Source organism: Eumetopias jubatus, unplaced genomic scaffold (genome assembly GCF_037043125.1).
Source record: "Eumetopias jubatus isolate StellerSeaLion01/CBP00866 unplaced genomic scaffold, mEumJub1_p1.0 scaffold_12, whole genome shotgun sequence".
In the NCBI taxonomy this organism is placed as follows: Eukaryota; Metazoa; Chordata; class Mammalia; order Carnivora; family Otariidae; genus Eumetopias; species Eumetopias jubatus.
Window position 1 is genome coordinate 15,196,774 of NW_028274818.1, and position 27,951 is coordinate 15,224,724.

Sequence of the window (27,951 nt, forward strand, 5' to 3'; positions counted from 1 at the left end):
ATCCCAGGGTCCTGGGATCAAGTCCCGCATCGGGCTCCCTGCTCCTTGGGAGCCTGCTTCTCCCTCTGCCTCTCTCTCTCTCTCTCTCTCTCCCCCCCTCTCTCTCTCCCTCTGTCTCTCATGAATAAATAAATAAAATCTTTAAAAAAAATAAAAAAACAATAGAGAAATGTAATTAAAAAATATTGTCAATGATCAACCATATTAAAATTTTGTACTTTCAAATGAGGTTAGGGACATGCTGTCCCTATTAAAGGCTTACGTACAACACGTGAAACAAATTCATTCAGTAAATTGTCAGCAAACACATTTTAGCCATTATCTCACGTGGCATGGCAGAAAATGTCCCCGTTGACCCCATCGTTTCTTCCTTTTTTTTTTTTTAAGATCTATTTATTTATTTTAGAAAGAGAATGTGTGCAGGGGGAGGAGCAGAGAGAGAGGGAGAGAATCTCAGGAGGACTCCCTGCCTAGCTTGGAGCCCATCAGGGGGCTTGATCTCACGGCCCTGAGATCACCATCTGAGCTGAAACCAAGAGTCAGACACTCAACCAACTGAGCCACCGAGGCGCCCCTGACTCTATCCTTATATCTGAGGAGCGATCCCTCCAAAGATTTGAGGTTAGACCTTATTTCTGCACTTAAAACGGTTATCCTCATTTCCTTGACTGTATTTGGAATGTTGAACTTATATTATGGGACATGAACAAACACATCAAAATCCATTTTAAACATGGATCGTAACAACAAATGTTTAAGTCCCACTGTTGTTGATTAGAGCAATTGCTAACTGATACGACGTGTCTAATATAATGATGGAATTTGTTTTCCTAAGGGCTGTCAGCTTTCTCATCTTTTAAATGAGCATTGTGAGTAAGATAATTTTTAAAACTGCTTCCTGGGCTTGTATCCTATGCCCTTATGGACCTCATTTAATAAAGACCTGGTAACATGATCATACTATGGCATTTAGCTTTCCAAAGTTACCTTGAAACAGTTTTGCTGTTAATTGGGTGCCTGGCGTGCTGGAGAATTAAACCCAAGAATGTGGAGCAGTAGCTTGGTGTTAAGCTGGGGAATATGATGAGAGGGCCCTTTTCAAAGGTTTTTAGCGTGTTCTTTTTGGGTTCAGGGATGCATTTGCTCCTTTTTCACTCTCAAACTCGTCCAGCTTCTCAGGCTTATCCTGTGTTCCCCTTGAGGAATTATTCAGCTGCTTGAGTCACCTCTAACTGGGCAGCAGCGGTGGGAAATCTTCCCTGCGTTCTGATTTCCAGCCTTTAGAGCAGAAAGTGGGACCAGTAAGGGGCGGGAGGGATAGATAGCACAGACTCACTGCTTTTGCCCTGACCCAAGCTCTGACCACTTTCCCTTCCCACCAGTCATTTATTTATTTTTTTATTTCCTGGACATGGATTAAGACCATTTAGGTCCTTGATACCATGCAAGCTCTGGGCATACACATACAAAATATTTCAGTTAAAAATGCTATTTGTCACTCACTGGGGATGCAGAGATGAATGAGTGGTTTGATATCACAGAAGACATAGTGACTTCAGCTGTGCCAATGCAAAGTGATCATGGAAATAGAACAAAGTTGTAGGGGAGAAAACAGTCGAGAAGGAGCGTCACTCTCCCTAAGTCATTAAAGAAATGCTTATAGAAAACCATTTCAAATATAGATGGATGGTTTACACTTGCCCTGTGGAGAGGAAGGGAAAAGGCATCCCATGCAGAGGTAAAGAAATATCAAAAGCACAGAAGTACACTATCATGTGGCCCTGTTTGGGGAAGGGGTAGTTAATGGTTGGAACACAGGTAGAGAACCAGGCGTCACGGTGGTCAGATGACAGGTTCTGGACTCAGATGGTGTGGGTACAAATCATACCACTAATACTTTTAGCCATGTGACCTTCAGTGGGTTTGCACCTCAGTTTCTTCTGTGTAAAATGGGAAAGAGACTACTACATGCTCCGTAAGGATTTAGTGAGAATTAAATGCTTGTAGCTTCCCCACTGCTCTCCTCTACCCAGCCATCTTTTTAAAATGCAAGTCAGAGTCTGTTTCCTCTTGACTCAAAGCCCCCAGTGGCTTCTCATCTCACTCAAAGTGAAAGCTGCAACAAAAGTTTGTAAAAAGTCACGAACCTTTGTACCCCGTCCATGCCACGAGATGCTGCCAGCCCCATTTCCTTCTCTTCCTCTCCAGCCACACTGGTCTCTTTGCAGTCCTCCAAACCTCAAAAAGAAGGCCCCTTTGAGCTGGTGCATCTTTGCCATTCCCTCTGCCTGGAATGCCCTTCCACAGGGAGATGCAAGACTTGCTCCCCTACCTCCTTCAGATCTCCCCCAAGGTCCAGCCTCAGGGTGGTTGTCCTGGGTGGCCCTGCTGAAAATTCCAGCTCCTTCCCCAAGCTCCTTACTGGTGCCCATTTTCTGCCCTCGTTTTGTGGACATTTTCTCCACAACACTACTGTATTTTTATTTTTATATTTTTATTTGTTTTTCTCCCCCTGCCAGTCCTTTGTCCCATGGGTATCTCTCATGCCTGGAGTATGACAGACACATGATACATGGAAGAGTTTAGCATTCTGCCTGGCACATATAAAGCCCTGAATGAATTTTATAGACTTTTACCACCCCCATCATTCTGAACAAGAAATAAAGAAAAGAGAATGGACCCCTGGCTTTGAAGGATTCAGGAGACCTCACAGAGAGAAATCAAAGGAGCATGGAAGAGGTGATCTATGATCTAGATCCATAAGGGGTCCGATCCAAGTTAGGGAAACCATGAGTTGGGTTCAGGTGGAAGATAATGGAGGGCTGAATTAGGCAGTGGGACTGGAAATAAGAGGTGCAACTAAGGGATATTTCATAGAAGCAGTCGGCCATTGGAGAAGAGTCAAAGAAAATAACAAAATTTTGACTCTATTTTGTTGAGTATTTGGTGATGCTCTGGGGAATACTTTGGAATATGTTTTGAAATGAGTTGTCTGAGGCTTTCAGGGAGCTGGAAGTAAGTGTGTACTTACAACACAGGTTTCTTATATCCCTAGAAGTGGGGAGAGCAGTAGAGGGAGAAGAAAAGAGGCCAGGGCAGAAGTATGAAAGGTATGGCATAGAAAGGATTGGCACAAAAGAAGGGAGACCAGGAGAAATAGGTGGTATGACGCCAGGGGGTGGGCAGGGCACAGGTGTTTCCGAAAGGGAGAGAAGGGCAGAGAAGCCAATAGGATTTGAAGGACAGGCCATTGGATTTGGTGATGAGGTGATTGTTGGTGACCGTAGTAGGATGGAGGGGCTGAGACATGAGCCAGACTTCAGTGGACTGCAAGTGAATGTGCAGAGCCGTGTGAGTATTACCATTTGCTTGTGAATTCCAATGGTGAGATGGTGGGGGAAGTGGAGAGACACCATCAGACAGACAGAGACAGAGAGCTAGCTATTGAGGAGGAGCCAGTGAAGAGAGGAAATTTTATGAGAATAGAAGGATGAAGGAATGAGAACTCAGGAGAAGGAGAGATGAATAAACACAAGAAAGGAAGAGAGGCTGAGCAGAAAATTGATGGAACAAATCTTCAAGGTGGCCAGACCAGATGGGATTGAGAACACAGTAAAGACCTTCCTTGGGAAGAAAGAACAGTCCCTTTTCTTTAGAGACAATGGGAAGGTGTTAGGAATTGGTCCTGTTATAGATGAGAAGGAGAAGCAGGTCAAGGGCATTTATATCTGTTATTCCTCATTTCTCAATAAAGTGGGAGGTGAGATCACATGGGCAGAATAAAATACAGCCGAGCCGAGAAAGGGATTCAGGCAGAGAGACCATCCGTTCGTGCAGGAAAGGTATGTTTCAGATCTACACTTTCTCCTGCCCAAAACAGAGAACACCAAAGATAATAGAATGTCCAGTCTGGAATGTACTATAGACTAGTGCATCCAGTCGAGCATCCTTGTTTGGTAGATAAGGACACTGAGCAATCCGGTGACTAGCTCAAGGTTATATGGCTAGTTAGTAGCCAGCATTCTACTGAAACCAGTTTTTCTCACTCTTCATTTGTACTCTCAGTGAAGTGTTTCAAGCTGTGCTTTCCAAAGACTTAATGCCACTTAAACCAGTAATATATCTTTTTTTTTATAGGCATCACTCCCCCCCCTTACGTACACATACACCCTACCTCCCTGCCAGTCTTCAATCTCAAAATCAGCCTACATGCATCCTGCTGCTTGTCTTTCTTGCCCTGCGTGGTCCACTGTCTCAGCTTGCAGCCTGAATTGGATTGACCCTCAGATGGGCTTTTTCTCCTGGATAAGCCATGTTGCAGACTGGCTGTCTGGTCATATTCATGAAATGAGCCAGCATGAGGCTGATGCCATCATAAGGACTGAGGGCATTAGCTCTGTGAAGTTGCTGCCATATCCCAAAGGCAGAGTTGAACTAGATGCTCCCTGGAGTGTAGCACTTATGGTTGTCAAATGAACCTCCTAGATGGCCCTTTTCCATTAAACTGGATATTTAAAATGATCTACAGAAATGCTTAATTAAAAAAATAGATATTGTTGGAAACATGTTAAGCAAACCATAGTTTTATCAATTCTTAGGCTATATGAATTCCTATATTCCAAAATGAAAATATGCTTGAGCTACAAATGTTTTAGTGATATATGAATGTGATTTTATTTTCCCTGTCTACATTTTGGCATGGGTTTCTGTTCTTAAATTATATTCTTAAACATTAGTATCTCTGAAAAAGATACTCCTGAGCTATAATCTACTTTGTTTCAGAGTACTTATTTTGAATTGCTATATTAGTGTTATGTGCAGGGAAAAAAAAGTCCCAGATATCTAGCCTTTTTTTTTTTTTTAACCCCTGAAATAGATGTTAGGATATCTGAGTAGTTTCTGCCCTTTAAATAATGCACTAAATACAATGCTCATGGACACATTCACACCCCTTCCTTCTCTCATTTGATTTCGAGATACAGAGAATAAATGAGACATTCACTTGGGTTTTGCTGTCTTTTATGAAATCCAACCCATTCTGGAGTGAATGAGCGAGAGACTCAGGAGGCCACCTCCGTGGGGGCGACTGTCTTTCTCCAGTGCCTCGTCCTCTCTCTGTCATCCCCAGGCGATGTGCCTGCATTTGTGTGTGTAGATTTATAGTTTATCTTTATCAATGGCTTCATCTGTAGGTAGCTATTATAGCCGCTTCGCCTGGATATTGTTTGGGCCTGATAGATCTGTCTGTAGTTCATCAAAGGGGAGCCGAGTGCCTAAAAGCCATCGGGTCCAGCTGAGGATGAAATACGAGCCATCAGCCTTGGTAATGGCTGTAAAATTTCATAATTACACGGCCTTTATTACATTGCATAATGATCCTGAAGCAGTATGGAACAATTAATTAAGATTTTCAACCGTGGCTCTTTCAGAAATTAAAAGGTGCTAGTCGCTGAGAAATGGGGATCTGTCTTGTCCTAAAAGCATTAGGGATGCTTAAGAAATAACTTTCCTAGGCACTTTTATTTTTTTGTGACGAGGAACATCTTCTAGTTAGAGAAAAAGCGTGAGTAGACCATGGCTATTAGCAACTTTTTATTCCAACTTCAAAACTGCTATTTTAAAAGGCATGGGAGTGAGAGTGCTAAGGGTCTGTATAACTCCCCAACTTCCCTTTTCTCTTCTTCGAAAAATTCTATTCAGCCTCCTGCTATAGCCATTTATCACGTTTATGGTTGTTCATCTCTACACATTAAATAAATGCAGGCTCCCAGATAGGGGGTCAGTTAACTGCCTACTATAGTATACTGACCAAGGAGTTTCTCTCATGCACTCTCTCATATCTGGAGGCATTAAAATTCTTTCAAGATCTCTACAGTTTTGACAGTCATCCCCAAAGGAAGACTTTACTGTTTTCATTTATTTTCCTGTGAATCCAGCATGTCACATCTAATATATACCTTTTATTTTTTTCCATTATCTCATCTTCACACCCCATAAAGAGTAATTAAATTTCGTGAGGGCCTATAGGAGCTGGTAAGAATTTGCTGTTTTTTAAATAATAACAGAAGCTAAAGTATACATACACATGTGTGTGCATTTGTACATACAAATTATGACCCATTCTTGACTTTGTTTTCCATGCCAAGGAAATTATGATTGAGATGGTTGCGTACTATAAAATACTAATGACAAGATGGTGAAAACAAGCCCAGCATTTTTATTATGATGATTCTGAGCCATATCACATGCATGTACCGGTAGGAAACAGACATGTTTCAAGGAAACATGATCAATGGCACCATCGACGTACCTGCGAGAAAATTTAAAAAAAAGAAACCCCTAACATCATCGCAATTTACACCTAACTCCCGGATATCTGTTCACGTCAAGTATTATTGTTTTTAAATTGACAATCATCATATAACGTTTTACAGATCTAAATATTTCATGGGAGACTAAAACTTCCCTGGGGCATCCCCAATAATAAACTTGCGGCAGAAAATTTGGAAAGGATTGTGGGCTTCAAGGAGGAGCTACTGCTCAGAGTAAATTCTCTTGTTGAGCCATTTAGTCCCTTAATAGGAATTTTCTGATCTGCTGTCATTCTTGTTCACACACCGAGTGTCACTGCCTCTAAAACACTTGTCATTCTTTAATGGAAACAAAATAGTCATTGCATCCAGAGCCACAATGTCATTCCACTACCCCTTGCTGCGTCGGCAATAGTGAAAATGACAGAGCGGCTCTCAGTAGGGGTAATTAAAATGTAAATATTGATATTTTATTATTTGAAATTACTTTCCAGTGCGGCATTTAATATCTCTCCATCTGTGCGGCTCTGTTTAGCGGTCACTTTAGTGCAGCTCTGGGATACCAAGCAGCGGCTTGATCCCCGTTATGTCAAAATGCTTGTTGCTGCTTAATTTTGATATCTAATTAAGTGGAAAAGTACAGTCCACACTGTAATCCATGGCATCTTAACCAGCTGCTTGGGTATATTTAGAATTAATCTCCACTATGGAATCATCCTAATGTATGCAATTAAGAGTCTGCCGATGGCTAATTAGGTGTATTAGAATCAGGCAGCTTTTTTTTTTTTTTTCCCTCCTTCTTCCCCCCTCCCCCCCCCCCCGCTTTCATTTTGGACTGTTGCAGACGTAAGAGTCTCTGCCTGCAGAGGTAGTCTTAATGCTCCTCAGAACGAGTTAGGAAACAGTGCAACTTCCGAACAGATTTCAGCCATGGACAGGAATGTTTGCCTTTTCCTCTGCTCATTTCCTTGAATCAGCCTCATATAGGAATTTCCAGGATTTCCTGGGTCTATTTGCAGGATCTCAGTGACATGAAAGGGACTGGTCACAGCATAGAGGAGAGGTGGGATACGAAGATAAATACACTTTCCAACAGATCAAAGCAGGGAGACTCTGGGGCAGTGCTCTGAGTGCCCTTGTTCATTTAGGGAGGAGAGGAATTATAGCGTGAGAGCTTTTTACCGCAGCTACATTTCCCTCCTCCATTCTACTTTTGAATGGAACACTGTCTCCGAAAGAGTTATTATAAGAGGCACAGGTTCGGTTTGTATATTATGTATCCGTGGTAAATACGACAGGCAGCCTTTTACTCCTGATAACGACTCTGCATTCATGTGGTTGGGGAATTCCAAGAGCTGTGTTGTTTCATGTTTTTGTTTCTGTTTTGTTTTAATTTGGCCAGTTATCCAAATGGGGGGCAGTGAAGAGAGGAAGAAGGGAAGGCAGAGAGGAATCGAAGGGGTTGCCTCTATTGTCAATGAGAAGGTAACTGTAGCCTCCCCAGCGGAACGTATGCCAAGCCGTAATGACTTAGCTCTGCTTGAGCCAGCAAACACCAGCCGTGAACTTGGGAGTAAATATTCGTAAACAGATCTTCATTAGCCACCGAGAAAAATAGTGTGGGAGCCTGACTTTAGACCGAACTCTCGGGGCTAGAAATTCAGAGAAGCTGTTTTTTCATGCTGTCCAGAGCACAAATTATGCCCAGGTCTTTAAGCATAGAGAGTGAGGATTTCTAACATTATTTGAATGTGGAGTTTCAGGGTCAGCAAGCTGTAATTTCATACCTGTGACATGCATCTCATGGATAACGTATTTCTCCTACGTTCTTTCATGAATACATATGACACTTTGTTTTTAATGGCCTGTGCTATAAATCCTTTAACATGTGTTTATGCAGAAGACCTCCTGATTTTCTTTCCCCTGCCTCTCCTCCTTCTAGGGCAGGATATGTTGGAGACACTGAGTTATAGTGTCTTTCTATTTGGGGAAAATCAAGAAAAGCACACCAGAAGGTTTTTTTGTTTTGTTTTGTTTTGTTTTGTTTTGTTTTGTTTCTGCTTTACTTGTAACTAGTCATAAAGCGAGAGAAGGAGAGATGTTAGGGTTAACTCCACAAATACCCTTTCTTTAACAATTAGTGCTCTTGTTAGAATTTGTGTTTCTCTACCAAGGGACCAATTAGATAAATCTGAAAAGATTGAAGGCATGTTATTTAAAATTAAAATAGAAATTATAAGTGATTTTTTCTTAGACCTCTCACGTAGAATCAGCTATTGGTCATTTCAGTGAAAGCACACAAGATGATCGCAAATCTATTTTTTTTTTTTGTAATTGGTAGCTGGCATGACATTTTCAAATTTTTAGGTGAGCTCGTGAAATCACCCAGGTTTTCATGATGCAAACGTCATTCTGTACGTTAACGTGCATGTAGCTGTGGCCTTCACGAATGGGAAAATAACAAAAAGAAAAGATAACCTGAGCTTTAAAGTCTGCAACTCTGCCTTCATTAATGCAAGCTGATGCACTGGGACAAATTCTGAACTCTCACCCTCTGTAGATAGGCAGTATTTAATCCAAAGTCAGGTTGGGGTGGATCAAGCATTTTGCTTTTCCTTCTAATTTTCTCTTTTGTGCTATCTCAGTAAATTTATATATACATATAAATATTTAACATAAATATTAAATATATATGCATGTATTTAATCCTAATGTATCCAGTGTGTGGAATGTGCTTTTTAGATTCTTCAATATCAGAATATTATGTTGGGTCACATATAACAGAAACAAAGCAACCATGGCTAACTTGCCGATTATAGATTTCCTTTAATGGTTGAATGTTTCCAAGAGAAGCAGTTCATCTTTTTTTTTTTAAGTTATTAAACCTTATGTGTGGGCAAAAGAAAAATACACAGAAATTCATTTTTAATTTAAAATCTGTTTTATGTCAGAAACAGTTAAAAAAATCCAATATTAGAAATTATGGAGGAAAGTAAAACATGCCAAGAATTTGTTGATTTTTAAAAAATTAACTAAAAGTTACAGTTGTGGTTGTTTCTCCAATAGTTCTAAAGTCTATTTGAGACACATTTATCTCTTGCTGAAGTCTGACAAATGACATGCTTTATTAATAATTTATTGGCTAGTTTATTAATGTTGGATGGTGAAAAAGCATATATTTGACCCTAAAACTGATGTTAGCAAAATTCATCTTCTTGTGTTTCTCCCCATATCTGTATTTTAATTGGAAAAAACTCCCATCTCTACCAGAGATAACTTGTTTGCCCGTAAGCCCAAACTCTCAACTAAGTGTGTAGGAAAAATGGGGGGGGTGGAATTTCATACAAAAATCATGTGACCCTACTACCTGTCTTACTAACAATATTTTTGGCCCCCTGCTTGATTTCCTTAAGGTCCAGCCTCACTTCTTATAGACTTAAATGGATCCTCTTTTACGCTCTCAGAATATTTCCATAGGACCATCTCCAGCCATGCTTGTTCTACAGCAGGTGGAGATGGTTCTCCTTCAAAATTATTCCATAGGAATGGATATACAAACCAGTTTGATAAACCTGAAACATGTCTAAATGGCATTTAAATTACATTAACACCTACTTGTACAGACACAGTGAAAGGTCGTAACGGACAAGTACCATCTTCGCTGTTTGTAAATGTCTAATTTGCTGCTTGAAAATGGGAAGGCACCTTACTCCCTTGGTGCCGCTCAGTGGCTGTCTTGTTGCAGATACTCCTGACAAGTGAGTATTTACTCAGTGAGAATCCCATTGTTCGAAAATGGAGTGAGAGGGGGCGCCTGGGTGGCTCAGTTGGTTGGGCGACTGCCTTTGGCTCAGGTCATGATCCTGGAAAGTTCCAGGATCAAGTCCCGCATCGGGCTCCCTGCTCAGCAGGGGGTCTGCTTCTCCCTCTGACCCTCCCTCCTCTCATGTGCTCTCTCTCTCTCTCTCATTCTCTCTCTCAAATAAATAAATAAATAAAATCTTTAAAAAAAAAAAGAAAATGGAGTGAGAGGGAGATGCCACATGAATGCATTTTTCTTGCATTGTCTTCTCTTTGCTCTTTTTGATTCAGGGAAAGGAAACCCAAGATATCTCAATCTGCTTGCCATTTTTTTTCGAAGTGTGGAAACTGCCTTTACTAGTTATTTGGGTTTTACAGAAACTAGTTGTGGAATCTCTGGAGAATTTATGTTAAAAAAGTAGACCTACACATTTTTTTTTTTTTTTTTTATTCCTGCAAGTGGAAAGAAGCAAAGGGTATTTGTTTGTTTTCATTCCTGACTTGGCTAGGATTTCAGAGGTTTAAAGTTCTAGCTACAGAGAATAAATTCACACGTTGTCAAAATAGTTATACTGGTAGGAAAAAGTAGAGAAATTAATCATAGATACTTGTAAACAATAAAAGTCACTGTGACATTATCATGGAATCTGTTACAAATGGTTATTTGTAAGTATAAGAGAAGGCAGGCCATATGATTAAAACGTCAACTTTAATTATAAATTAAAAAGGGACTAGCTGATGTTGAGAAAGGACTTTATCAGAGTTTAAGTGGCTCCAAAGATAATCCTATATACTATACAGGTACTTAGAAGCAAAGAGCTTTACCTATAATCAGTGCTTTAATAAACACTTGTTGAATTATGAAAAAATAAGTGAGGCGACTTTTTTCTGTTGCATATTCAGATTTTCTTTCCAGGGGAGGGGACTGATATCTGGATGCTGTCTTCATTCCTAGTGTCCCATTCCTTTTGAAAGCCAGTCAATGAGTTGTTAAGGAATTATTCATTAATTGATTTGGCACACATTTATTGAGCACCTGCTACGTGGTAGGCACTGTTGCAGGTGCTGGGACTACAGCAGGGAACAAGGAAGAGGAGGCCTCCACTATTAAGAGCTCGGAGAACATGGCAACCCACTGGGAAAGAGCTATCTGTTCGGTGGCACATCATCACATTCACTACAGTACTTGCTTCTGTCTTTCCCCAAAGCTCCACTTTTATATTTTACAACTTGCACCTGTACCCATGGATGTTACACAGGAACAATAATAATGGTGGTAGGAATGGAAAGGAGAGTATGCACTTGATTTCAGAAATATAAAAAGGAAGACTTGGTGATAGATCGCTGAAAGCCTGCGAATGAGGCAGCAGGTAGATGACGATGCCATCAATCTGGGGAGTACTAGAGCTCTGGGGTTGGGAAAATGCGCCGGTTTTCAACATGCTAGTCTGTCTACAGAGGAGTTACCAGAAGAAGATTTTTCAGGAAACATGGCAGGAAAGCAAGAAGAGGGCCAAATAGTGAAAGAAATGCCATCCTGTGCCAGAGGGTTTCCATTTTGTCCTTCGGAGGGGTGGAAGCCAAGAAAGGATTTTGGTCAGTGGATGGCATTACTTAGAATTCATATTTAGAAGAACGCTTGAATAGCCACGGGTAGCACGGAAGAAGGAAATACCAATATCCCTTTATCCCGAAAGAGATGATGGAGGTCTGGACCAAAACTGTGGGGAGGCAGGAAGGAGAGAAATGATGGATACACTGAAGAGGATGTGTACAACCCAACACCAGTCTTTCCTCCCTCACACACACGTACACTTTCATCATTCCTTACGGTACCTACCTTCCTTTCCTCATTGTGATCTGATTTACTTTTACTGTGCTGTAACATCTCAGAGGGTAGGGCTTATATTGTACTCATCTTGTATATCCTAATGGATATACTGTGTAACTCTGAGCGTGGTGCTTCACTTACCATAGATGCACTGAATAGCAATTGATTTGAATCTTGTTACAGTGGAACCATCGGGAACTGAATAATGTAGGACTGGACACCCTTGGGAACATTTTTTTCTCCTTTCTCATTTTACAGATGAAAAAGCAGGAACCAGAGAAGTTGACTCATTGCTCAGAGTTACACAGTTACTTGGCGGGAGAGGTGGCCCCCAGTGCCAGGTCTGCTAACTTCCAGTGCAGTGATCTTTACCTGAGGTGCTTACCATTACCCACACGGCCTTGTGCTTCATGTCAGTACTGCTCACTGTGTTAGTCCAAATCACACAGCGTTGGAACTGGAAGCTTCTTCAGAGATGTCTAGTCTCCATCTCACATTTGACAGATGAGGAGTCAACTGTGGGTCTGTATTAGTGTGCCGGGGCTGCTATAACAGAGTACTGCAAACTAGATGGCTTACAACAGAAATGTATCATCACACATCTCTGAAAGCTAGAAGTCTGAGATCAAAGTTTTGGGAGGGTTGGTTAATTCTAAGGGCTGCGAGGAAAAATTGCTCTCGGCTTCTGGTGGCCCCAAGCATCCCTTGGCTTGTAAATGGCATTCTCTCTGTGTACCTTCACATCATTTTCCTTCTGTTTGTATCTGTCTCTGGCTAAATTTCCTCCTTTTTAATGAAGCTACAGTCAGATTAGGACCCACCCTAAGGACCTCACCTCAACTTAACCATCTATAAAGACCCTGTTTCCAAATAAGGTCCCATTCACAGGTACTGAGAGTTAGGATTATAACAGCTTTTGGAGGGACACAATTCAACCCACAACAGAGATCAAGTTAACACTCTTGGTTATAGTGTGGGTAGACCTAGAACCCAGATCTCCAGACCTCAAGGTCACTGCTCCCCACACTAGCCTCTTCCCTCATATATCACTCAATGGCAGTAAGTCCTTAGCTTTGGGTTATTTGACATTAATTATTTCCCACAGATTATTTAAAAGTCTGTGAAAATGTCTGTCATCCTACAGATCCTCAAAATTCAGGTAGAGTCAACATGCATTTATTTTGGAGGCTTGATTTTTATTTTTTTATTTTATTTTTTAAAAGATTTTATTTATTATTTGTCAGAAAGAGAGAGAGAGAGCACAAGCAGGGGGCACAGCCGGCAGAGGGAGAAGCAGGCTCCCCACTGAGCAAGGAACCCGATGCAGGACTCGATCCCAGGACCCTGGGATCCTGACCTGAGCCGAAGGCAGACACTTAACCCTTTTAAATCAAATATTAGAACACATTTGATGAGGGCTCTGAAATTTCCTGAAGACAGTGCCTGCATGCATATCTGATGCACAGGCTGGATCAATCTTCCTTGGACTTCTGGTCAGGGCCCTGTAACACCCTGTGATATTTCTTGACCAGTCCCAGCAGTGATTAGGTAGAGTGAGTCAGATTCAAGCACAGGATCTTTTTCTTTCAAACCAGAAATGTGGCTTCAAAATGAGCTTTTTTCCTACTCCATGTCCATCTAATCCCAAAGTGAGACTGAAAATGCCCTTTTATAAGATTTTTTTTTTTTTTTTTTTTTTAGAGTTCTACGTTATATGGCACTGCCTTCCTTTTTTCCTCATGGTCAGACAAACTTAAGTCACATCAAAAAGGAAACTTTCCAGGCAGAGCTCTCTTGTTTTCAACTAGTACAAAATAAAAGTTGTAGGAAAAGAAAGCCATGAGGTATCCTTCCTTTAAAGCAGCTCAGCCTGTACCTTTCTCTGTGCCCTCCAATAATTTGTCTTTCTTCCTGGCTTAGATGAAAGAATGGGAGAAGTAAAGTTGAGGTCAAGTAACAGGGAGTTTGGGGAAAGCTAAAGGAGTATTTTTAGGCCCCCTGTAGTCATTCAACAGTAGGTGGGTAAGTGGGATTGCCACAGAGGAACTGTACACTTCATCTGGATATTCTCTGTATTCTTATATTACAGCCATCTGCCCCATATCTAGTCCTTTTTTCAAGGCAGGTTGGCCGTTGTCACCCTCCCATACTCACAGAAATAAAACAACAGCTACTACAACGACGACAAAACCCTCTGGTCACCATTTTGAGGCTTCCCTGAGTAGCCACTTGGAATTTCTTTCTTTAGCTGCTATTATACTTTAATTTTTCTAGCAAGCTGGCCTTGGAAACAAGGAACAATTACTAAAGATAGCATTTCACAAGTGCCAGGGGGGCATGTTTTTAATTTCGGTGCCCATGAGTGGGCTAAGTGAAACTTTCCCTGGCTCTTCCCATAATCAGCATGAGTGGTCAGTGACCAGTTGCATCTGTAAACTCAGTTAACAGTGATAATTCTGTCCTGGACTCGTAGATATTGCCTTTATGATTCTATTCTACCCTCCTTTTAATTTATCACCACCACCTAGACTGTTTGCTAAATTTTATGGATGGTGGTCAAGTTTGCCACATAGCTGGAATTTTTTGAATTGGAGTTCTTTCAGATTTTCACATTTGTCTTATGAAACCACTATTTTAAAATAATGGTTTCAGGGCGCTTGGGTGGCTCTGTCATTAAGTGTCTGCCTTCGGCTCAGGTCATGACCCCAGGGTCCTGGGATCGAGCCCCGCATCGGGCTCCCTGCTCCGCGGGAAGCCTGCTTCTCCCTCTCCCACTCCCCCTGCTTGTGTTCTCTTTCTCACCGTGTCTCTCTCTGTCAAATAAATAAATAAAATCTTTAAAAAAATAAATAAAATAATGGTTTCATAAAATCTCTGTGACTCCTACTTGAAGTATAAGGATGGGAGTAAAGAAACAGAGTTATCAGGGAATCAACAAATGTTGAAAAACGGAATCAAATTCCAAGAAGGGGAGCTATCCCATTTTTCTCAGTTATTCTTGTATTTGACCCAAACTAATTGAAATGGAGTCTGAATTATTGAAATCTGGTTTATGGTCAGACTGACAGAATAAAGACTCAAAGGATAATAGTGGAGGTATTGTATCTAACGTTTATGTGCTAATGTAATAGGTAATATTTGTCATCCATAATAAAAAGTTTTCAATGAAATGCTTCTGATAGCACCAAGTAAAGATTCCAGTTTTCACATTCACACTTGAACATCTGTACTTGCTTAACTCCAGCCCCTACTGAGTGCCAGCCCATAAAGTCCATCTCTCTGTAAAGCAGAATAGAATAAAGGTCTCTCTATATATGATAATTGTATATATTCTATACACACACACAGTGCAACACCAGAGCTGTGTGTTTTGTGAATCATACAACACATGGTATGTTGGCTCATATGTGAAAATAGCAACTGGCTGAAAAATAAAGTTTGTCTCGAACAAGGGTTATGCATCTGTGTATCTGTGGGTAGCTAAGACCAAACCTTAGTGCTCTTGTGATTCTTTTCTCCCCTAGTTCCTGTAAACATTGGGTTTATTTGTATGGGAGAGAAAGAATCTAGCTTATGCCACAGTGCTCACTCAGCTTCTCTCAGTGAATTTCGTTTACCATCTCGGTGAGTCATTACGGCATAATTACAATTCTGGCATGATATGCTATTCGTTAAAAACTGTCAATTTTTTGTGGAAGAGAGAAACTACAGTTCAAAACCGGTGAGCAGGCAAATCAATGCCATGATTAACTGATATTAACAGACACCCTGAAGATTTAAAATGCTTGCTCTGTTTCAAGGAAGCAGCCGAGAAGAAAATGCCTAGCAGGGGTTAAACCCCAATGCCTGCACTGCAGCCTATTTCTGTCAACACTCCGTTCAGGAAATAAACATTTATGCTTTCTGAAATGAAAGTGTATTTTTGAAGACTAGCCGTCAGATATTTTTTGCCCTTCACACTTTCAAATGCTTAGCCTTTTCTGTAAGTTGACTGCAAAGTGCATCAGTTTGCCGGGCTAAAAAAAAAAAAAAAAAATGTTGACAAGTGCCCATGGTACCACTGTCATCCTCCGAAGTTTCTAGGGGAAGGAGGCAAGAGGGTTGGCACAAAACATACTTTCTTCAAGCCTATTACTTCAGGGGTACCTGCCTCTTGAGATGCTTTTCAATCCTTCCAAATGATGTTATTTCCAACTGTCATCTGGGTTATTTGGAGCACACTGTATTGCAGATAAACATGCTACTTAACAGCGGGTCAAGGTAGAGAGTCATTCTGCTAGCAAAATGCCCGAGATACGTTAAATGGCACTGATTCCAGGATGGAGACGAAGAGAGATCAGGGTTGTCAGCAATATGCATGGAATGGGCCATGGCTGGGGAGGAGAAAAACATGTGCCATGTATCAGTGTATTTTAAAAAGCTGTAGTATGGCTGGACATTTAAAACTATAATCTGTCACACACCAAAGATTAAGATCCCGGGATGTACAAAACATGAAGTTCGGACGACACAACAGCGAAGCGTATTTTATTTCACTTGGGAGAGAGGTAGCTAAATGGTATAGGTGCTGAGGACCTCTCATTTGTAGCCCGATTGCTATAAAATACCGCTAAGCGCTGGGCACAGGTGCACACAAGTAATTGTCATTTGGATACAAGCACAGGTACACCAAGAGAGCCATTGTGTTTTTAGAAAATTCCTTAAACTCAGCTTATTTTAGATCTTGGCCATTTAGGTTTTTATACTTTGCTGAGGCGCACTAGTCAAAATATTATCTTATCCATGTCATTATGTATGGGAAGTACCTATGGCGAGCACTACTGCAGGGCAGGTAGGAGAAGTTGGTGGCATTCAAATGTTAGCTCTGTTACGTACTCTGCCGCCTTCGCGACCAGGTGAGCACAACAGTCTCCTAACAAGGCTGTGTCACTGTCACCCAGGTATTTGGGCGTGAGAGCTCTTTGTGCCAGCTTCCAGAATGCAGAGGCTTGGTAGGAAAGGGTTAAAAGTATTGTGATTCAGCTCTTTCTAGAGCACGAAGAGATAAAAGTCCAGACTTTTATTTACATTCTGGAAAGCATGGATGGTCCCTTTTCCTATTGTTTTTGCAAAATCACACTTCCTTTAATCAGCTGAAATAGATGTGAGGACATCGAGCAAGCAAACTTGTCAAACCTTTTGTGCTGTATCCATCTCCACATCCTCCCTGGCCTTTTCCCTTTTATTTCATTAAGAAGTGAAAGAAAGAAGTTAGGTTTATAGGAAGGATTCACACCCACACACACACACCCACACCCCCCCCAACACACACAGAGTCATCGACAGAGAGCCAACAAATTGCAGGATCAACCTAGGCAAAAAATGAAATTTTATTGTTTTTTGCTTAATTAAACCCCAAAGAAATGTGCGAAACCTTGTTATGGCTGAAAATTGCGAATTTGTAAATCACAGGGACAAAAGGGCCCCTGTGCAACTTTAAAGTTTCCATGCACGTAACTGTCGATAGCGTGCCTTCTCCATCATCAGCACTAAATTCACATTGATGCCTCTTTTCTTCTCCGTATTGATCCTTCCATGAGAACGTAGATTTGTATCTGTTAATTAATGCGTCCTGAAACAGCGTTTGTATTAATCAGGCAGATAAGAAAAATTGGATGCCTGCATCCTCTTGACAACCGTAAAAGTGCTGGGCCTGATAAAATCATGGACGGACCTCAATAAAAAAGTTCCTCCTTCCACTCAATAAACTAATCATCCTGCTTTTAATTATTCGGCAGAAAGATGTGTGGAGATTGGAGAATGTGTAAATCTATTTACTAACAGCAGTGTCTGGGAGGGAGAATAGGGCTGTCACAGGAAGGTGCTCTGGGCGACGCACTCTGTCCATCTGCTGCGGCAGAAAAAACTGCTTGGGAGCGTAAAAAGGAACAAGCACACGAAGGCAAAGGGAGAATACTCAGTCGTTTTGGCTCATGACTTCCTGAGATGATCATTTATTTCTTCATCTATTTCATTTACAAAACAAATCCCAGCCGTTCCCTTTGCTTGAGTTAGATATTTGGATGTGCGTCGCATCTTTTTTCTTTGGGGGGGGGTGGGGTAGAAAAAGGAGCAATATTGGTTTGTTTGCTGTGAGTATAACAGTCTCAAGATTGAAAGCAAATGGAACCTAACCTAGTCAGACTAGGTCATTATTTTTCTCTTTGGACTCTCTCTTGAAAATGTTACCACATGTTTTAGTTCTAATTCTAATAAGAAATTTATGTAACCCCACAATGGGATGACCAAAAAAAGAAAAGGAGTGGAAAAAGAGAAAGAAAGATGGATGCCGCCAATTCAAAAGAAATCTGTCATGTAATATGTAAATGGCTTGATAAACAATGAAAGAGATGCTTTTTACACATGTCTTAAGACCCACCTTTAATAAAAGCTGGACTAATGCCTCTTGATGATTTTATTAAACACTCCAGTTAATGGTGCCAAGTGGCAAACCACTAGTTTTCACCAACAGGGCAGGAAATCATTTTCTTTTCCTCATTGTGCAGTAGTTTCTAATATCACATGGGATGGGAACAATTTGATATGAATAAAAATGAGACAAAAGCAATGACCATCAACAGGAAACTAAGAAGATTGGGCAGCAGTGGATAGTGATGATTTGGGTATCAGGGTCTAGAGAAGGAGTGAAAATAGATTTTGTAAGTTGCATTATTAAAATTTTCTCCTTCTATAGAATTATTGGTGGTAGGATCTTAAATCATAGTACTATTGTCCTCAGTAACCATAGGGCTGGTTGCTCACCCTTGGAATCCCTGGGCATTTACCAATCCCTGGGCATAAATTATTATTAGAAATGAAAGTGAAGATTTAAAAAACATTTATTTTTTAGGACTCTTAGAAAAAGTACGTGGCTGATCATCAGGTATCTTCACTAAGACTTCTGTTTAGAATCCAGATCTAGTCCCTCTGAGATACAAATAAATATTTTTACTCCTAACTAGGTTTAATTGTACTACTTCCTCTTTCGCTATTGAACCACATTTTCTTTTTCATTTTTTTGCACGTTTTCTTAAGCTTACAAGGAACTTTAAGCCTGTATGTGTGTTATGTGTGAACTCAGACCAGATTGTTAATGAGGAATTAAAGGACTCATCCAGATATTTCAGATAAAAATACCATTTAATATAGCTACATGTATTGAATGCATATCATAAATTAGTATTTTGCTGGGTGTTATTTTGTATGTCCCCAAAACAAAAATTGAGGTGCAAGTAAATTGTCTTGCTCATGGTAAAAGAGCCAGTAGCTCAGCGGGGCCAATATTTAAACTGAGGATCTGGTTCTGCCTATACCCTATCCATGGAACTCCAGTGCCACCATATTTAACTTTTTAAATAACCGGATCTTAATAAGAAGAATAAACTGCAGCTTTTTGATTTGGTGGAGAGGCCAAGCTGCTAAGTATTCTACTCTCTTTTATACCAATAAACACCATTTTAAGAGGAACTCGTGTTATATATCAGTGGGTGCAAAATATCCAGTTAAGAAGGCTCTTTGGGGTGTACAAATACTCATTATTCACTGAGCATCTGACTATTACAATGAGAAATGTTTCCAAATTGCACTCTACGGTGTGAGCCTAAACTGTTTTCCTTTATTTGGGAGCTCTTTTTTTTTTTTTTTAACTTTTATGTTGTTTATCACTAGTAGTTGTTAGAGATGAAGTGGATGAAAAGCTGACTTCCTGAAAGACATTTATAAAAACTGTAGCCAGAAATCGATTATATTTAAAGGCTACATATTATTTTCTTCTGAAATGAAAGAAACAAACCTTTTCTGTTACAGTCACCTCAACTGTGTCTATAAAACCTATAAAAAACGCCAACAAACTGAACTGGTTTGTGACTTTTACTTTGCCATTCGTAAAATGATCAGGGGAAAATTTAAGAGCATCTAATCAAAGCTCAGCATAATTTTGAGCACTGATGCAGAAGCCGACTACCATATGAAACTAAGGTTGCATTATGAAATTATGGCTTTAAAGTAACTTGATCTGCCCATCTTCCCATGCAGGCTTCTCCACACTGTCCCTGGCGGACCAGATGAGCCTTCTGCAGAGTGCGTGGATGGAAATTTTGATCCTTGGTGTCGTATACCGATCCCTTTCATTTGAGGATGAACTTGTCTATGCAGATGATTATATAATGGATGAAGACCAGTCCAAATTAGCAGGCCTTCTTGACCTAAATAATGCTATCCTGCAGCTGGTAAAGAAATACAAGAGCATGAAGCTGGAGAAAGAAGAATTTGTCACCCTCAAAGCGATAGCTCTTGCTAATTCAGGTTGGCATATTGACATGGTCATTGTTACATTTTTTAATATTTCAGTTTTACCCTTCCCTCAACTTCTTCTTCAGGGGTTTGCTAAACCCAGTTGTAAATTCTGTATGAGACCACAAAATTATAGTCATTACAGCTTTCTAGTGAAAAGTTAGAAATAGCAAAAGTCCACTTGAATTATTTTTATTATATTTACTTCTTGAAAGTGGTGAAACTTTTACCAGCCTGTGCATTTCCTAACTTGTAGTGTAAATGGACAGTCTCGGGACAAAATTACCTCCATTGTCTTGTAGGCACAAGTGAAAATAAGTGTGCACCGTGGGTACGCAGAAAGCATTTTCCCCCCCTCATAAATGCACATTTTGCAATTGGAAAAACATATGTATTGTTGTTTTTCATTTTGCTTATCAAAGAATATTCTTGTTTTCTTGTATTCTGGATTTCTGCAGAAGGCAACTTCTGCTGGAGTATTTCTCTGAGAGGTACCCCCTATGCAGTAAGGGTTAAGAATTATGGGAATAAACAGTCTTTACATTTGAACTGAAACGTACTAAAATAGCAACCTCTGATAAGTAAAAATCGTTGCTGCTTTGTTGTTTTTCCCTTTGTGCCTCTCCTAATGCTTTATTGTGGTCTTAAGTCTCTTTTAGCATTTGCATATAGTTCAGGATAGATCCCTCCTTAATGACGTGCCGATCTTTAGATACCTGCGTGTCAATAACGTGCTCTGATGCTATGTACCATTGACAGTCACACCGTGCCCCTCCATCTGCTTTTGTTTTGACCCTATCTTTGAACTTTATCTTGGTTGCTGGCCAGTAGTTTTCCCTTTAATTACAAGAAGGAAACTGTCAATAAAATCTGTTAAATGGGATGCAATGAGTGGCTTGAATGGGCGGACGGCTATTTGTTCAAATTCTGCAGCATTCAAGGTATTGACAGTTTGTTTTCTGGGGCCATATGTGACGATCAATCTCAGGCTGGGCTCAGCCGCGCTGAAAAATGAAAAACCAGATTGCTTTTGCTTACTTGTGGATGACGACTTTGTGATTTGGCGCGGTCCTAGTGAGATGAGACCCTTCTGCCCAAATTGCCCCCATGAGAGCTGGGGACGCGTGACTGTTTTTAGAAATAATTTTTAATTGATTTTGTAATTAACAGTTCATCTACAATATTGATGCATGCATCCTTGGACTGATAGGAGGGAAATTGTTTTCAACAATGAAATTGTACTTTCCTATTTGTCTTCATAATGGAGTTTAGCATTGCATACTTTTAATTGCTGACCACACTGTTCACCTCCCTTTTCCTCCTCCCCTGTGAAACTGTAACATAGGTTTCTTTATGACAAGTGGCACAGTTGATGCAGACATCTCAGATGCCCCATGTCTGGCTCTCTAGAAGACCAAAGTGGGAGATGGGAGAGAAATTTCCCGAGAATTTATTAGTTTGCATGAACTTCACATTATAGCATCTCTCGTGATCAGATGAAAAATTCTGTAGCAATGGTTTTGGGAAGAATTTCTGTTTGGTAGTCATATAGTGATTCTAATTGAAAACATCTACTGGGTCAATTATGTTTAAAATCCAGCAAGCATGTTTTATATCTTTTATATTACATAATGCTTTTTTAAATTATTAACTAATTGTGAGTGCTGAGCAATGCTAAAACTTGATCAAGATTGCTAAAATCTTATAATTTTAGGTGTTAGATATATACTTTATGGCTGTGGATTGTAATTTAGAATACCTGAATTAATTAGTAGCAGCATTTCTGTCTGTTGTTTAGAAGTATAATCATTAGTGTTTTGGTATGTAAATATTCAAATACCACAGACTCTGCTGTTAGAAGGAGGAAATGACCTACTTTAGAGCAATGACTGGTGATTAGAAAGTCTTTAAAGAACTCCTTAGTTTGCTTTTCTTGTTTAAAACCAGAAATGGTTAACGGGCCCTCTTTTTTCTCTTATACTGGTAGTGAGTAACATTAATTTCTTTCAGGAAATTTCTCCATGTCACAAAGTTATTCTGCAAGTGCTTGTAACTTTTTTTAACTTCTCAATACCAAGAAAAATTAATTGAATCAGAGTCCATAATAAAGGAGAAAAGATTAAGGATTATATTGATGTCTAAATTGTGCCACCTCTCTTGTGCTGTATAAATATGAGCCTTCTCTCCTGCATTCAACCCCCAAACCCCACCATTTTAGCATGGGATAAACCACTCAGAAATCTTTTTTTTTTTTCATACTGTCAATATGATGCTATTTTATTCCATTTTTTTGACCATTACCTGGATGACAGCAATAAAGTTGTAGATTCATTCTTGCTTAGATCAGTGATTCTTAAACTGCTCAAAAGAACATCAGTATGAAAAATGTTTTCAAAGATACCCTGAAAAGCTCATAGTTTTTCTTTCAGTATTTAGAAATTGCAGATGAACATAAGTGAGTTTTTGTGCAAAAAAAAAAAATTCGATTTTAGTGTTATATTTATAGATATCTTAGCATTCCTTTTATGGCTGTAGGTATTAACAACCAATGTCTCATTAATCTCAATTTCAGCTTATTTTAAACATCTGCCTTTATTCAATAATTATTAATATTGTGCTTATGCTCAGGAAACAGAGAATTGTCTTCTTGATAATAGCTGTCATATATTTTTGTAGCTCTGTTTCTGGCATGTGTGAATTCAGGAATATTTATAGCACCAGGAATACCATTGGAAGAACTTTCCCTATCTTGAAGGATATGGGCAAAAACAGACAAACAAACAAAAAAACCCAATGTATTATGAACCAATACTGTCATTCTCACAATCAAATATTTGGAAACCCCAAATAATTGTCCCAATTATTTTTGAAGGTAAGAAACTCACAGGCTCACTTAAACTATATACTTTCTTACTTTTGAGCACCAACTTTCTCTTAGGCAGTTAGTTTCTCCCTGATATATCTTTGTGCAATTGAATTTATTTTTTAAAATTAATTAATTTATTTATTTTTTAAAAGATTTTATTTGAGAGAGAGAGAGCACAAGCAGGGGGAGCAGCAGAGCAGGAGGGAGATGCAGACTCCCCACTGAGCAGGGAGCCCGATGTGGGACTAGATCCCAGGACCTGAGCTGAAGGCAGACGCTTAACTGACTGAGCCACCCAGGCGCCCCAGTGTGCAATTGAATTTAAAAAGGAAAATCTGAGTCACAATGTTAACACTGTAATAACGTTGTTAGGCCCGGTACACCAAGAAGTTAGACTCATCTCTAGCGTTCTTTCCATTTGGGGAGTTTTATGATTCCATAATTAATTTTATGTCTTCATTGGAAAATCTAGTGAAATATTACTACATGCATTTTGGGTAAGATTATTTCATGTGATTCTATTGTCTCAGTTTGGTTCTATTGATTCTTATATTTAAGATTTGTTTGAAACTATTATCACTGGCCCCAAGGAGGTATATTCATTTTTATATAGTAGAAGACTAAAGCAGTTTAAGAGTAAGAATTACTTTTAGTCTGGTCATTCTCTTTTGCTCACAAGGCCCTCAAACTTCACAGCTGTCACTCATCCCAAGTGGTATCCCCAGCCCTGCCTCCAACCTGGAGCCCTGTGAGTCCAGCTCATTCAAGAATAAACAGAATCTATGCTTAAAGCTGACTTTTCTTTTTATTTTTACACCATACTTTTAGAAGAATAGCAGTTGTTAGTAATAGTAATATTTTGGTCATCAATTTCAAGTCATAAGTAATTATAACCACATCCTGACAGTATTTTGTTCTTGAAAACAAATGTTTGATGTGTAGAATTGTGATATAATTTTAAGGGATAGAAAGCTTATGATTACTGTAAGAGACTGGAATGAGGGCCACCTTTAGTCATATAAGTTTGGTCTCGTGTTTTTCAGTCTTTTTTTATTATCTCTCCCTTGGGGTAGCCTTTTTAGATATTTTTTCTTAATAAGTCCCCAATGAAATATTAATATCATGAAAATATTATGTATCTGTTTGTGTACTGGATAGATATGTATTTTACCTAAAAAGAGAGATTTTCCCTACTTTCCAATTCCAAATTTTACTTCAAGTATGCATGCTTTAATCACATAACTGTTTTCTTGTGTGTAACATGAGGCAGGTGAATAATGTCTCATATTGCTAAGTGGCCTAAAATTTTTATGTCAGTGACTTTTAAGTGAGGGCAGTGAGTTTGGTCATATATTTTGTGTGTGGTTATATGTGTACGAATGCTGAATTTGTAATATAGGGATATTAACATCTTCATGGGTCTGAACAATTAGTATAAAAGTGAAAAACCTCTTCAGTCCCTTAGTATCTCCTGGGCCCTCAAACACAATTTTATTGAAATTTTGACTAAATTTGCTGATGTGATATTCTAGACATAGTTTTAGATATTGATCAAGCGATTATCCTTTTTTTAGAATCTTTCTGTAGACATTTCTTTTTTTTTCAGCTTTTGTTGGGGAATCTCATTTGATTTCCATGACATGCCTGTGAGGTAGACATGTCCAATAGCATTTTTGCAGGTAACTGAAGCAAGCTGATAAAGATGTGTTGCCACCATGAGGCAGAGGGTTGGACCCTCTGTCTCTTACTATCAATAAGCTATTTCTATTCCACAAATAAGTAGATAGGACGTCTTTAAAAGGATCAACACAGAAGACTAGCCAATGCAATTTTACATCTGCCAACCGAAATTAGTACTTTTAATTTAGTTTAGAATTCTGCACTCACTTTATCTTGCTGTCTTCTTGGAGTTCCCGTAGTATAAAACCACTTTGAAAGTGATAAAAAGGATTTGGGTGCCTGGGTGGCTCAGTTGGTTAAGCAACTGCCTTCGGCTCAGGTCATGATCCTGGAGTCCCAGGATCGAGTCCCGCATCGGGCTCCCTGCTCGGCAGGGAGTCTGCTTCTCCCTCTGACCCTCTTCCCTCTCGTGCTTTCTATCTCTCATTCTCTCGCTCTCAAATAAATAAATAAAATCTTTAAAAAAAAAAAAGAAAGTGATAAAAAGGATTTGGAAACAAAATGTTTACTACCTTTATAGGATTTAATAAGAAATAAGTATGGGTAGGTCTTTTGGGGCAGGTAGATATTTATATTTAACTTTTGCCCAGACCAAACCATAATTACTACTCTCTGGGAAATCAAAATTCTGATTTTCCATCTTCTAATCTACTTTTCTTTGGTTTTTGGTCAAATCTGCCATCGCTATTTGGATTATTCTGGTTTTGCTTAAGATGATATAATTGAGTTGAAGTGGGTGGTGGTTTTATTTAATGTAACGCTTTAATTTCATACCTATTGTGATATATCAAATTTTTATGTAAAAAGTAAAGGTAGGTTTTCAAGTGTTTCCTGTCATGCAGTGATCGCTATGCCTTGACATAGTGTAAGAAATATTTGCTGCAAGTGTTTCTGTGCTTCCAACTGGGTAATAAGCACATAAATACAATTGCTTTACTTCTAGGGAATGACATAATATAGCATTATTTTCATTTATAGATCTTAAGATAATGACTAATCCCTTATAAAAAGGTCATATTAGCATGGTGCAGATCATTTATGATATTGTGGAAGATTGAAATATTTACCACCCAAGTTGCTATCAACATTCACTTGTTGTTTTAAGATTTACTTATTTACTTGAGAGAGAAGGAGAGAAATAGTGCATGAGCGGGGGAAGGGGCAGAGAGAGAGGGAGAAAGAGGAAGCTGAGTGGGGAACTTGACGAGGCAGGGGGGGTGTCCTCCATCTCAGGACCCTGAGATCATGACCTGAGCCCAAATCAAGAGTCAGACGCTCAACCGACTGAGCCATGCAGGAGCCCCTCAACATTCACTTATTGAGTATAATTGTCTTTATCACTTCTAGAAGAGGGAGTTAGAAAGCTCCTGGATAGGTGTTAGATATTGGAGGGAGAGAGAGGCCTTGAGTACTTGTAGAGAAATAAAAGAGTCTTAGCAGGGAATTCCGATTATACGAGGTAAACAGAATAATTGTCGGAACAATAATTTGGTATTTATGAGAGGGAAGCCGGGAGGAAAGAAACCAGGGGCTCTGGATCTATGGTTCAACCCCTAATATAAACACAGTAGAGGAGTGATTTGTGGGGCTGGTATAAATGTCGATGTCTGGCTTGATAGCCAGAGGCAGAAATGAGGAAAATAGTCCTTCCCCCAAAATGTGTGTGTCTCAATGGAAAGCTATAAAATCAGTTCTGTTCTTGCCGCGGTAAAGCATGTAATAAGAATTGTTATTGCGATTTCCAACATTAGAATTATAATTTTCCTGCGTTAGGAAAGACCTAACAAGTCTTTTGATCTAACCTCCTAGTTGGTATGTGAACAGCTTCCTTGGCATTTTTGCCAAGTGTTTCTGCCGGCTTGCTCGGAATTCTGCTTAACTCACTACTTTCTAGAAGGGACCATTCCATTGGAAGTTTGTCACTATCCCTCTCTCCATCTCTGTCTCTCACCAATTTAATATGAAATAAAACATAGATTTAAAAGAAAAACACACCCAAACAGGATGTATAACTTAAGGGGTGCCTTAGTTTTCTATGGCTGCTCTAACCAATTGTCACAACGTGGTGACTTTAAACAGTACATATTTGTTCTCTTACTGTTCTGGAGGTCAGAAGTCCATAAGCATTTTCACAAGGTTAAAGACTAGATAAAGACAAGGCAGCGATCCTTCTGGAGGCTCTAGGGGAGGACCTGTTTCTGTGCCTTTCTCCAGTTTCTGGAAGTGACATTCCTTGCATTGCTTGAGCTATATTGCTTCCTCCATCATCAAAGGCAGCAGTTTAGCACCATACCTTGCCTTCTTCTTCCTTTGCCTCCTTTTCATAAGGATACTTTTGACTTCATTGAAGACCCTCCTGGATAATCTAGGATAATCTCCCATAGCAGATCCTTACTCACAGCTGCAAAAGGTGCTTTGCCATAGGAGGTAACATTCAGCTTCCAGGGATGGGCCACCTGGATATCTTGGGGGCCATTTTGCTGTCTGTCATGATGGCAATATAAGCAAGGATGGAAAATGAAAATTCATTAGATACCCCAGAAACCCCTCCATGTGTCTTGTCCCAATCTCACCCCCCCCAAAAGTAATCACTATCCTGTTGTGGTTTTTATCACTTCCTTATGTCTCATTATGACTTTATCACTAAATGTGTATCCTCAGACATGATAGTTTAGTTTTGCCCCACTTCCAAAAAAAATTTTTTAATGGAGTTTTTAACTCTCCTTTAATCTAAAAGTTCATCTTTCACTTTCATTTTCTTCCAATTTCTCTGTTGAAGAAGCCAGGGCATTTGACCTGCAGAATTTCCCATAGTCTGGATGTTACAGATTGCATACTCTGGGTGCAGTTCATCATGTTTCTCTGCCCTTTGCATTTTGTGCAAATTAACAACTAGATCCAGAGACTTAATCAGGCTCAGGTTCAATCCCTGTGACACCCGTAGGTGGTGTGCCGTTCATTGGGAGGTACACAGCGTCCGGTTATCTCTATGCTCTGTGAGCAGCTATTGATGCTCATTACCTAAATCCATTCATTGCCGGGGGTTGCAAAGTAATGATCTTTGATTTTTTTCATCTCTTTTTTACATTCAATCATTGGGATACTTATTTATATAAGTGATGCTTTATAAA

At 39.6% G+C, this 27,951-nt stretch overlaps 1 protein-coding gene across 3 annotated transcripts in view; it reads left to right on the forward strand.

The window, feature by feature from the left end:
- The window catches only part of ESRRG (estrogen related receptor gamma), a 222,408-nt gene that overhangs the window by 189,482 nt on the left and 4,975 nt on the right, over window positions 1–27,951 (forward strand). For all 3 annotated transcript variants that reach the window (XM_028104732.1, XM_028104733.2, XM_028104734.1), the window contains one exon: window positions 20,017–20,286. In XM_028104732.1, the coding sequence (XP_027960533.1) occupies window positions 20,017–20,286 (270 nt within the window). The remainder of the gene's footprint in view (window positions 1–20,016; window positions 20,287–27,951) is intronic.